The 12284-nt window shown below is 47.4% G+C and overlaps 1 protein-coding gene across 1 annotated transcript in view; it reads left to right on the plus strand.

Moving 5' to 3' along the window:
• Positions 1-374: 374 nt before the first annotated feature.
• CTU2 (cytosolic thiouridylase subunit 2) overlaps positions 375-12284 on the plus strand; it is a gene marked incomplete at its 3' end in the record, with an annotated part of 14864 nt that continues 2954 nt past the window's right edge. The window contains exons 1-11 of the mRNA XM_018575443.1: positions 375-489; positions 1105-1179; positions 1425-1503; positions 2245-2304; positions 3068-3128; positions 5188-5297; positions 7007-7305; positions 9507-9642; positions 10450-10581; positions 11306-11394; positions 11484-11584. Of these exons, the coding sequence (XP_018430945.1) occupies positions 431-489; positions 1105-1179; positions 1425-1503; positions 2245-2304; positions 3068-3128; positions 5188-5297; positions 7007-7305; positions 9507-9642; positions 10450-10581; positions 11306-11394; positions 11484-11584 (1201 nt within the window). The remainder of the gene's footprint in view (positions 490-1104; positions 1180-1424; positions 1504-2244; positions 2305-3067; positions 3129-5187; positions 5298-7006; positions 7306-9506; positions 9643-10449; positions 10582-11305; positions 11395-11483; positions 11585-12284) is intronic.

Genomic DNA, 12284 nt, shown 5'->3' on the forward strand with positions numbered 1-12284 from the left:
TGCTGAACAATAAACCCCGCCCACCTCTCTCATATAGCTCCTCCCCTAATCATAGTTCACTGTACAGCTAAACCCCGCCCACGTCCTAATCTCACAGATGATTTATCTCCTATCCCCATGCCACTGTATATCTGGACCCCGCCTACGTCCTCATCTGAATGAGATAACTCCTCCTCTAACCCTGTTCCACTCTACATCTAAACCCCGCCTACGTCTTTATCTCACTGAGATAACTCCTCCCCTAACACCAATTCACTCACTACCCACTGTGGCCTCTCAGCAGCAGTGAAAGTACATTTCCCAGCATGCAGTGCACGCCAAGTTCTTATTGTTCTAAGCCGATGTCGCAGGTTTTTAGACGTCATGCTGAGATGACGTCATTCGCGCCGGCCGGAAGCAGCTGTCAGCTGGAATCAGTCACGTTGTAGTAATGTGTGAGGTGGAGGAGAGCGGCTGTCAGGATCTGAAGAGAGAGGAGCCGGCAAGCAGGTGATTGGAGATTAGAGAGGGCTGCAGGGCGTCCAGCACACTGATACAAGGCAGGGATGGAGTTGAGGAAGGGATGCAGACTACCCAGCATGCTGAGATGAAGCGGGATGGAGATGAGGGGGGAATGCAGATTGCCCAGCATGCTGAGATGAGGGGGGAATGCAGACTGCCAGCATGCTGATATGAGGTGGGAATGCAGATTGCCCAGCATGCTGAGATGAAGCAGGGATGCAGATGAGGGGGGATGCAGACTGCTTAGCATGCTGATATGTGGGAGGGATGTAGACTACCCAGCACTCTCATATATGGCAGTGATGAAGACAAGGGAGTGATACAGACTGTCAAGCACACTCATATGAGGAAGGGATAGAGATGAGGGAGGGATGCAGGCTGCCCAGCATGCTGAGATGAGGGGGGGATGGAGATGAGGGAGGGATGCAGGCTGCCCAGCATGCTGAGAGGAGGGAGGGATGCAGGCTGCCCACCACCCTGTCCTCCATTCCCTTCACCACTCGATGTAAACTAAAGCATTGTTGGGTGGAGTTGGGATTCCTTGTATTCCGGGAAGAGGCTTTTGCTGAACATATAGCTTCTTTGTATTGATTGTGTTCGCAGGATTGGCCAAACATGCATGAAATGCAAGGAAGCCTCAGCTGTCCTGATCATCCGTGTGGGAGATGCCTTCTGCAGGTAGGTGACCATGGAGATTATCTGTCTGGTTGTCTGTCGCCCTTTTTTCAACAAGTACATGAATCTGTCACATGTGCCGACGTTTTTCTCTCTTGCTGAATTCCGGGGTCGGTGTTTATAAAGATGTTTGTTATGTGCTATAGGGAATTGTACTGGCAGGAGACGTGAATGTGGGAAAAGATCTGAAAACCTCTTTGTGTGTCTTTGTCAGTAACAGACCAAAACAGCGAATCTGTCTTTTCCAGGTCGTGCTTCAGAGAATACTTTGTGCACAAATTCCGGGCTATGCTGGGCAAGAACAGAGTCGTCTTCCCAGGAGAGAAGGTAAGGAAGAGATTATTACTGTACTGGCTGTGTGTGTGTGTGTGTGTGTGTGTGTGTCAGAGCTCTAGTTTAAAAAAAAAACAACAAAAAAACGTAAAGAACTCTGGGAAAACGTGAAAAATGTCCCCATGCAGTGAAGCTCCCCCCGTACTGCAAGGGTTAAGTGCTCATTTTGGTCTAGGGGACTGAAATAAAGAAGATGTACTCACCTGATCCTCGGTTCCTCCAGGTTGTTAAACCAATTCCTGCAGCCTCGCTCCCCCTCTGCTCCAGCGATTGATTGTCCCTCAGCTTCCTTACACTGTATTGTGATGTGATGACTTACAGGACCTTAGACCGCCAGGGCAGAGGGGAAGCGATGCTGCAGGAACCGGTCTAACAGCCAGCCGTCTTCCGAGGTTCCAGATTCTTATTTCTGCCTGGAGTTCTTCTTTAAAACCCTTTAGGAAAGTAAAGCATTTAATTTCATGTGAATACATCCCCTCTTCCAAAACCCTAATCTGTCATTACAACTGCTAACTATTGTTATGTATCATGTTTAGTCCAAACATTAAAAGAAATCGAGTCACAAAGTAATCCTTCAGCCCTGATGTAGGGGGATATTGTGGACCCTGAAATGCGTTGGCTCTTTTATTCCATTGATATAAATAACATTTCATATTGGAATCTACTATCAGCAGTGGCACCCCCATTTGTTTTCTCATTGATCACATCCCAGATTTTATGTTTTCTGCTTTTCAGGTTCTCCTGTCCTATTCGGGGGGGGCGTCATCTAGTGCTATGATCCAGCAGGTTCAAGAGGTAAATATTCCAAGCTTGTTATTTTATAGCTAACACGGCTATAATACTACTACTAGAGTTTCCGAGAACACAGAAGCCTTTTCTATGAACACAGACTGATTTGTATCATGTGCCTGTGACCACATTAATAATGCTGAGATCTGACCCTGGAAGTAGACCAGGAGAAGGTGGAAGCACTGGCCATGGGGGGCAGAAAGTCTGTCATATAGTTCAAATATACCGTGTATACTAGCAAATGATGGCACACAACTCCTGGGAGCCCATAAAATGTTTTGTTGTTAAGGTGGTTCACTTTCAATTCACTGGGTCACTACAGGACACGGTATTAATGTAGGGGCTGGGGGGAGGCACCACAACTCACAGCAGGGGGCTAGAGTCATTGGTTGAGATTTCTTCTAACTTGCTGTATTGGGATAGAAAATAGCGGGAAACTCTAACAAGAGTATGTGGAGCCGGTATTGAACGCCTAATCTTTTTCTTTCCTTTCCATTCCCCTCCTTTCCTTTCCCTTTTCTTTCCTTTCCATTCCCTTTTTTTTTCTTTTCTTTCCTTTTTCCCTTTTTTCTTTTCTTTCCCGTTTCCTTGGAGGGCTCCAGTTTTATACTTACGAATGAACATAGAGGATTATACATTGCTGTAGATGTTATGTACAGTACATTGAAATCTTTGGATTGCATATTATGAACAGAGTTTGCTGCTCTGACATCTTTTTTTATGACGCAGTGCGTACTATTAAGCTGACAAACATTTGGTTGTCTTCCAGGGATTGAGCCGTGATGCTTCTAAGAAGCTGCGTTTTATACCAGGCATCCTTTTCATTGATGGTAAGTGTGTGGAATGTGGCACAGTCCAGCCGAACGGCTTTTAGGTTAACGCCCATCTCTAGAAGTAAACCCCTCCCCCCCCCGCTCTGCAAGCGCTAACTGCTCGTTTTATGTCTTGTGTAAAGGACATTTACTTACCTGATCCCCGTTCCTGCAGGCTCCAAGACCGGCACCTACAGCCTCTTCTCCTCTACGCTCCAGCAGACTTGCTGACATCATCACATACAATGCAGGGACCATAGCCCTGCATTATACGTGAGGTTCGCAAAGGACAATCCACAGACCAGAGCGTAGGGGAGCAGTGTGCTCGCCAATTGCCAGGGGAGCGGGGATCAGGTAAGTAAAAGTCCTTTACACAATGCCCCTAAACTGAAACCAGTGATTAACTCTTGCAGTACAGTGATAACCTAACTGTGAGGGGAGTTTTTTTGCCCCTGGAGATGGGCTTTAAGTGGGGAGCATATTGAACATTGAATAATCGGGGACCGCTGTCTCGGTCAGCACGGTTTAGATAGAACAGCATCTGCTCAATGTAAAAATGATAGTAACTTGTTTTCCTATTGAACCTGTGGACATCTGTGAGTATTATAAATCCTGCAAATAAGCTGTAGGGAGAGCTGATGATAGGAGTCACAAGACTCTCCTCAGCTGAACAGTAGCCAGGCAGATAAATAATGCGGAGTACAGGAGGCCATTCTCTTTCCTTTGTTGGAGAGATTTCCCCTTTATTTCAGTTGTCAGGAGTAGAGAAAGTGATCAGAACCAATCAGAACCTCTCCATCAGGGTCACTGACTGCAATGAATGCACTTCTGTTAGTGGAGAGTGAAAGGGTTAGGATCTCTGAGGTTTTTGTATCTGTTTTAGCTTCCCTCTGTTCAAGGTTTCCTTTCTTCCTTTTGTGTCAATGAGAATGGAAATGATGAAAAGTCTCTGCAATACGGAGTTGAACTCTTTTTTGCATTTCCATTCTAAATGAATAGAAGTATGTAACGAGCCCCTTGCTCGCTCGGTTCCACTCTCCCGGCACTCCTCAGATTTCAGACCGCAGCGTCTGATATTTCGGTCGTCCGATAATTCGGGATTGGAACTACAGCTATGTGCCGTTCGTATCCAGTGGTGATAGCTCAGAACAAACACCAGGCAGGCTGTATGTAAGTTCAAACAGGAATCTCCTTTATTGGATGCACGCACACACTTTTATACACCACAGTTTGAAGGTGGCCCAACCGACCACCTTCCTATTGGTCAGTTGTAAAGTCCCCTCTAGTCCTCACTTAGGTCCTATTGGCCATGCAAATGAGGACTTGAAACAGGGTCAGCAGGGATTGGTTCGATAGCTTGAAACGGAGGGCTGATATGTATAATGACACAGAAAAGTCCCAGGAGATAAATTATTCCAAGGACCATGACGAAGTATTAGTACAAACTGCTCATTTTTATTTTTTATCAGTACTTGACGGTACCGAGTACTGCTATTGGCATCCCGAGGTAGCATGGGCCAGGCTTCCTCCAGTGTCTCGGGGAAGCACAAATCTGGCTTTCTGATTGGCTAGGAAGCTGTCTTCACCCTGCCTAGCGACACTGCGACGTAGCCTGGCTTTCTTACCAATCAGCAAGCTTGGCGGCGGGTCATAAACCCCTGGCCGGCTTCCTGATTCCCTAGAAAGCCAGCTTCATGCTCCCTCGCCACACTGTGAGTCATGACCTGCCACCAGGCTTCCTGATTGGTCAGGAAGCCAGGCTGCCTCACAGTGCCGCTAGGCAGCATGAAGCCGGCTTCCTAGCCAATCAAGTCATGACCTGCCGCCTGGCTTCTGATTGTCCGGAAAGCTAGCTCCATGCTCCCTCACGGCGCTGCTGGTCAGAGGGATTCTCCCTTTGAATGGAAGTTCCGGTATGGGGGTAAGTATCGGCGCATTTGGGGCGGGTGCATCCCTAGTACAAACCTATTGACTCTTTATTATGTATTTGGGTTCTATGTATAAAATTAACCCTTGCATCCGCTACACTACAGACGTTTCTCTCTCTCTCTCTCTCTCTCTCTCTCATCTCCTACAGAGGGTGCTGTGTGCGGTCAGACCTGGGAGGACAGGGAACGGGTCATGTTGGAAATGAAGAGCATTTTAAAGGCAACCTCATTCCCATTTCATATCTTGTCCTTGGAGCAGGTAAGCCTGAATCACAAATCACTCTTCATCATACATATGTGAATATAGAAGAAAGCTTATTAAAGCATGTCAATGACGTCATTTGCTTAGTCACCATAAAGAGATTTTACTGCAGCCGGATATTATATAATGGAAGGAATGTGAAAGCAAAGAGTCTATTGCACAAAACAATCCGATTTCCATTCTGTTCTTATTGTTGACTTATGACTTCTGGCTGTATGCTGTTCCCACAGGGGTTTGGACCGGTACTCCTACCTTGTGTGTTTTATAGTACAGTCATATGTACAACATTGCAGGTCACCTGTGCTAAGTTATACGGTGTTTATCTATGGTAAATGGCATATTTTTCATACTAGAAGTTAGGGATGCACTGTTGCCGGTTTTTCGGTATCGAGTACGCGTACTGATATTTATATTTCAGTGCTCACCAATACCGAGTACCGATACAGTACTTCTGCTAGCATGGAGCCAGCTTCCTGGGCAATCATTGTCATTACCTTCTGCCTGGCTTCTTGATTGCCCAGGAAACTGACTCCATGCTGTTTGGCTGCTCGATGTTGATTTGCTTGGTAGTCAGCTCCCCAGCCAGTCAGCATTGAGCTGGCTTTGGGGCCAATCAGGAAGCTGGCTCCATGCTTTTTGGTCTGCTCCATGCTGATTGGTTGGGAAGCTGGCTTCCCAGGCCAAACGGCATGGAGCCGGCTTCCCGGCCAATCAGGAAGCCAGGCGAGTCATTAACTGCCCCCGGCTTCCTAATTGGCCACCGGAAGCTGGCTCCATGTTCCCTCGCGGCACTGCCGGTCAGAGGAAATCTCCATCTGACCGGAAGTTAAGGTATCGGAGCATTTGGGTGAGTACTTGGGTCCAAATACTCGGTATCGATGCATCCCTACTATAAATGTAAACTGATTGTATATTTTTGTTATGGGTTCATACCAACACCCTATTCATATCTAGAAGATGTATGTAGGAACAGACAGATATCTGGATTCCACCCCCCTGTAGGTCTACCTAGGGGTAGGTAACATCGGCACTCCAGCTCTGGTGAAACTCCAAATCCCGTCATACCTGTGGTTTTCAGTCTTGCAAAGCCTTATGGGACTTGTAGTTCCACAAAGCCTGGAGTGCCGAGGTTGCCTACCCCTGGTCTGTTCTATCACTTATCAGTATCACAATGCTTAATAAACATTTACTCCTAAAATACTATATTGAAGATCCTAAAACTGTAAAACCGCCATCACTGAAGTGTCTCACCTTCTTTCCGTCTTCCCTTCCTTCCGTCTTCCCTTCCAATGTGGAGGAGGTATCTGGGTCTTCCGGGAGGGTCGCACTGTACAGCAGGACTGGGTGAACTCTTCAGTATCTACCAAAAACTCTAATATCAGTTTGGTGTACTACGAGTCTTTAAAGCTTTCTTCGTGTGCCAAAAAAAAAGTTTGATAGTATACTCCTCCTTTTCCCCGGCTGGGGGGGTAACATATCCTGCTGACGAGACCCTGGGGAATCTTATGAGAATACTTCAGCACAATACAGAATTTGGGCTACGCATCAGTCCCAAGGATCTAATATGGGATCTGGAGTTGAACTTTAAGGTCATTTGGGCAGGTTTTCTGTGTTTTTAGCACGGTTGCAGGATTTTCTGGTTAGCATCCATAGTAACCTGGTTTTACATGAAGCTGTACTTTGATTGTGATCTCTTTTTGCTGCAGATATTCTCTTTGTCAGGATCTGTACTTCAGGGAAATCTCCCCGAGGTTCCTGGGCGGGAAGAGAATTACAAGCAGGCAGTGGGCAGTTTTTTGGGGCAGCAGAGGGAACAGGAAGAGGACGGGATATCGGATGCCACTGAAAGGCTGGCACAGATTCACACTGCAGACAACACATCAGCAGAATGCAGCCAATCTCCAACATTCATCCGTCCCCCAGCAGAGCACACCACAGCACTGAGGGACATGATCAACTCTGCCAGAACACTGACGGCCAAGCAAGAGCTGCTACATTCACTCCGGTAAGCTTCACCCCGGCATGCTGAAGGGCAGACACACCAGTGTGGGCAGGAATCCTTCAACCCAGGGACGGGGAAGCTCCGGGCCTCCAGCTGTGGTGAAACTACAAATCCCATGATGCATCTGTCTCTGGGAGTCATGCCTGTGAGAATCTTGGAATGCCTCATGGGATATGTAGTTCCACCACAGCTGGAGGGCCGGAGGTTCCCTACCCCTGACGTAACCTGTAACACAGAAAGCATGCTGACACTCTGGCTTCAGCATTTTGTATCATTGACCCAGAAATACTGAAGTCTGACATTTCTCCAAGCTTCCCGAGTTAGTCTTCCTCCGGGCCGGGGACCTACAGCCACAGCTTCAGCATAACAAGCGGGTTGTATTTTAAGAAGCAGATCAGTAGCGTCTGCCCCATATTTCCAGGTTTAAGAGGAATCTATCAGAACAGGAATGTGGAAGGAGCCATTGCTGACCGCTTTCTTTCACCAAAGTTTTATTGTTTTTAGTTAAACATCAAAACAAAAATGAAGCATTCTAGTTGTGCTGACACAGCAGCGAAGAAGAACATTAGATTATGTACATATAAAGCACTGAGATGGTGTTACGATGTTAAAGTGACATTAAACCCTCAGATTTTCTAACATAAAACAATACTGTAATGTGCGCCGTACTGTAATCCATGGTAGTTTCCCTTCTCTTTGCTGCTCTTCCTTTTTAAATCCTCATGTCTTCTCATGCTTGGGGAGAACTTCCCTTTGCAGCTGAGTGCCTCTTCCTGTAGTGCTGGCTCAGGTTTCAAACCAACACACAGACACCATGTATCCATTCCAGAGACAAGGCAGTCTGCTGCAAAATAGAAGTTCTGCCCTGCATGAGAAGACATACGGATTTAAAAGGAAGAGCAGCAAAGAGAAGGGAAACCACCATGGATTACAGTAAGGCGCACATTACAGTATTGTTTTATGTTACAAAATCTGAGGGTTTAATGTCACTTTAAGTTAAGATGGATCGTATAAAGTAAGAAGAGCCATTCTGTTAGTGTTGTACATAGCATAAACACTAGTCTAAATTAAAGTTGAATTAATCAAGGAGACCCATAGGGGTATATATGATTTGGAGGGCAAGGGGGGCTATTTGCGCTGCTCTGTAATAATTTAGGATATTAGGCCCTGATCGGTTTCTAAGGTGCAGTTCCAGGGCTGTTATCCTCATCCTTCACTACCTAATGAGTCACTGACCTGGAACAAGTGTGCAGCTATGGACATTGGTGCGCCAGACCTGCACACTTGTCTTGTAGCGGTGACTCAATAGACTAATGAACATGAATGAGGTTGTCGGCCCCAAAGCAGCGCCAGCAGAGGGGAGATCTCCAAAGAGTGAAGAACTTGTCAAATACTGTAATGTGCGCCGTACTGTAATCCATGGTAGTTTCCCTTCTCTTTGCTGCTCTTCCTTTTTAAATCCTCATGTCTTCTCATGCTTGGGGAGAACTTCCCTTTGCAGCTGAGTGCCTCTTCCTGTAGTGCTGGCTCAGGTTTCAAACCAACACACAGACACCATGTATCCATTCCAGAGACAAGGCAGTCTGCTGCAAAATAGAAGTTCTGCCCTGCATGAGAAGACATACGGATTTAAAAGGAAGAGCAGCAAAGAGAAGGGAAACCACCATGGATTACAGTAAGGCGCACATTACAGTATTGTTTTATGTTACAAAATCTGAGGGTTTAATGTCACTTTAAGTTAAGATGGATCGTATAAAGTAAGAAGAGCCATTCTGTTAGTGTTGTACATAGCATAAACACTAGTCTAAATTAAAGTTGAATTAATCAAGGAGACCCATAGGGGTATATATGATTTGGAGGGCAAGGGGGGCTATTTGCGCTGCTCTGTAATAATTTAGGATATTAGGCCCTGATCGGTTTCTAAGGTGCAGTTCCAGGGCTGTTATCCTCATCCTTCACTACCTAATGAGTCACTGACCTGGAACAAGTGTGCAGCTATGGACATTGGTGCGCCAGACCTGCACACTTGTCTTGTAGCGGTGACTCAATAGACTAATGAACATGAATGAGGTTGTCGGCCCCAAAGCAGCGCCAGCAGAGGGGAGATCTCCAAAGAGTGAAGAACTTGTCAGTATAATTATCATGTAACCATCATACAATATAGAGATACTGGGGATGTAAAGTGAAATTTTTATGTTGTTCAGGAGCCACCTAATTTTGCACGTGGCACGGACACTCGGTTACTCCAAGGTGATGAGCGGAGAAAGCTGCACCCGCCTGGCTGTCCGTCTGCTCAGCAATATTTCCTTGGGACGTGGCGCCTTTCTGGCTCTGGATACAGTGAGTGTGTTGTATGTAAATACGGAGAACATAACATGAGGTCCCATGAGACTTCTTTGTGGTAGTTTTCTAGGTGTCCCATGATTGTTTATCATGGATTTGTGGTCTTATTAAGAGTAGTAAGTTAGCCAAGGGCAGGCACCCCCTACTGCAGTGGTTCTCAACCTTTCTAGGGCCGGGACCCCTTGGTATCATTTGCCAAGTTGTGGTGACCCCCAACCGTAATATTTAGGGATGCACCAATACTAGTATCTATGCGGGCTCTCAGGTGGCTAGTGGGACTCTCTGGTGGCATCCAGTGAGGGCTCTGTGGTGATCGAGCACTCACCTCCCCTCACTCCTGCCTGCTCCCCTCTCTCTGATCCTCTCCGGCCGCTGCTGCTGTAGCGCCATCTAGGAGTACTGACACTGCTGTGCTAGGAGGAGGCTGAGGAGCCTTTTACCTAAAGCAGCACAAGGCAGGTGGGGACCCCCTCAACTGTGGGTTGAGATCCACAGGTTGAGAACCACTGCCCTACTGTGTTATACAGGCAGCAGCCACAACATGCCATGTTCACATGGTTATAATCCTCCCCTCCCTACTGGCCACAAAGTGTGACGGGGCCTCCTTTACCATTGGTGGTGAGAGAGGACACAAACCACAGTACAGCCATGATGAGAGTTCTGCCCTCTGTTTGCATAATTAAGGTGCCTTGTGTCTCATTGCAGTATTTTTGTATAGTTTATACTCTGGGGTCGCATGCTGGGACAATAGTTGTATAGAGAGCTGTCAGATCTAGCATCCGTTGTTCTGTCTCTTCTGTACAGGGTTTTGCTGATAATCGTTACAGGGATGTTGTCATTGTCCGTCCAATGAGAGAATACTCCTTAAAGGAAATTTCCTTCTACAACAGACTTTTTAATGTTTCATCGGTCTTCATCCCAGCATTGGACACTAAGGTACAGATATGTTATTTAATATTGAGACCTAGGAGGTTCTGAGCATCTTAAACCTTGTCCCTGGGAGCTTCTGGGGAGCTCCAAAATGACTTCTCTGGTTTCCCCAGAAGGATCTGAGAGATGTAGTGGAACATATTTCTGTAGAAGGAACTTAGCATGGCTTTCTGTAGAAGGAACTGTAGCATGGCTTTCGCTGGGAGGACCTGGGAAGGTGCAGCATGGCTTTCCCTGGGAAGGTGCAGCATGGCTTTCCCTGGGAGGGTGCAGCATGGCTTTCCCTGGGAGGGTGCAGCATGGCTTTCCCTGGGAGGGTGCAGCATGGCTTTCCCTGGGAGGGTGCAGCATGGCTTTCCCTGGGAGGGTGCAGCATGGCTTTCCCTGGGAGGGTATGAGCATGGCTGAGGCCCTGGGAGTGTGCAGCATGGCTTTCCCCGGGAGGACCTGGGAGGGTGTGCAGCATGGCTTTCCCCGGGAGGACCTGGGAGGGTGTGCAGCATGGCTTTCCCCGGGAGGGTGTGCAGCATGGCTTTCCCTGGGAAGATCTGGGGTAGCACAGCTTTCTCTCGATAAACAGAAGGTTTCCCCGCTCAGGAGGGGTCATTGTGGTGGTTTCCCTGTAGATCATGAATAGGGTGTGTAGTCCTGATCTACATTCAGCTGTTGGCTTGTACTCTGTGTAATTCCTCAGTTTTGCCTCCTCCTCCTCCTCCTCCTCCTCCTCCAGGCCTCTAACAGCAGTATTCAGCTTCTATCCGAATCCTTCATCACTAAACTACAAGCGGACTTCCCCTCCACAGTCAGCACGGTGTATAGGTGAGAGAGGACACTGACTAAACAGATACTAAATATACATCCGTGGTCTCTACAATCACCTGACTGTTGTCTGTTTGTAACTCCCATAGGACCAGTGAGAAGCTCCATGTCTCCAGGACAGACGCCACCCTACAGCAGAGCCAGCGGGAGAGGTGTCTGCTCTGTATGTGCACATTGGACACACACACTGGTGAGATTCCCATTGGATTGGCTCAATACTGGTCTCGATTTGGCCATTCTATATTTGATTAGTGTAATCCTAAAAATGTACCAGTGAGGTTGTATATTTGTCTTTTCTTACTATCACGACTCTGCGTTCTGCACTTTTATAAGATAACCGGACTTGCAAAGGCATTTGTCGCACACAGAGCAAATGTATATTCTTTGTGGCTATTGGAGTTCAGCCTCATTCATTGATCACTATTCTCTGCTCCAGTGAAATTCCTTCCCCTACAACAGCGGTTCTCAACCTGTGGGTCGCGACCCAAAAGTGGGTCGCAACTCGCTGTTGAGGGGGTCGCAGCATCCACTTCTGCAGCGCTAGGTGAGAGTCTCCTCAGCCTCCTCCTAGCGCAGCAGTGTCAGTCAGCGGGAGGACAGCAGAGGCTGTGAATATAAAAGTGCCGCTATACACACACTCCCTGGCCGCTGCAGCGACATCTAGTAGCCGGGGAGTGTACAGCAGGGCTTTTCTATTCAAAGCCGCTGCTATCCTCCTGCCTCCCATACAATGCGAGCTCTGCAGGAGGCGGGTGTCTAAGCAGTGCTGGGGCTGAGAAGGCTGCATGGAGACAGAGCAGGTAGCAGGGGCTGGGGAGGGCTTGTATTCTTGTGAGTGTGCTTCTATTTTTAGTCCCAAGTCTAGCGCCTTACTAATTCTGGAGTCCAGC

Source organism: Nanorana parkeri, unplaced genomic scaffold, assembly GCF_000935625.1.
Source record: "Nanorana parkeri isolate BGI_ZX_2015 unplaced genomic scaffold, ASM93562v1 scaffold3934, whole genome shotgun sequence".
Taxonomy (NCBI): domain Eukaryota; kingdom Metazoa; phylum Chordata; class Amphibia; order Anura; family Dicroglossidae; genus Nanorana; species Nanorana parkeri.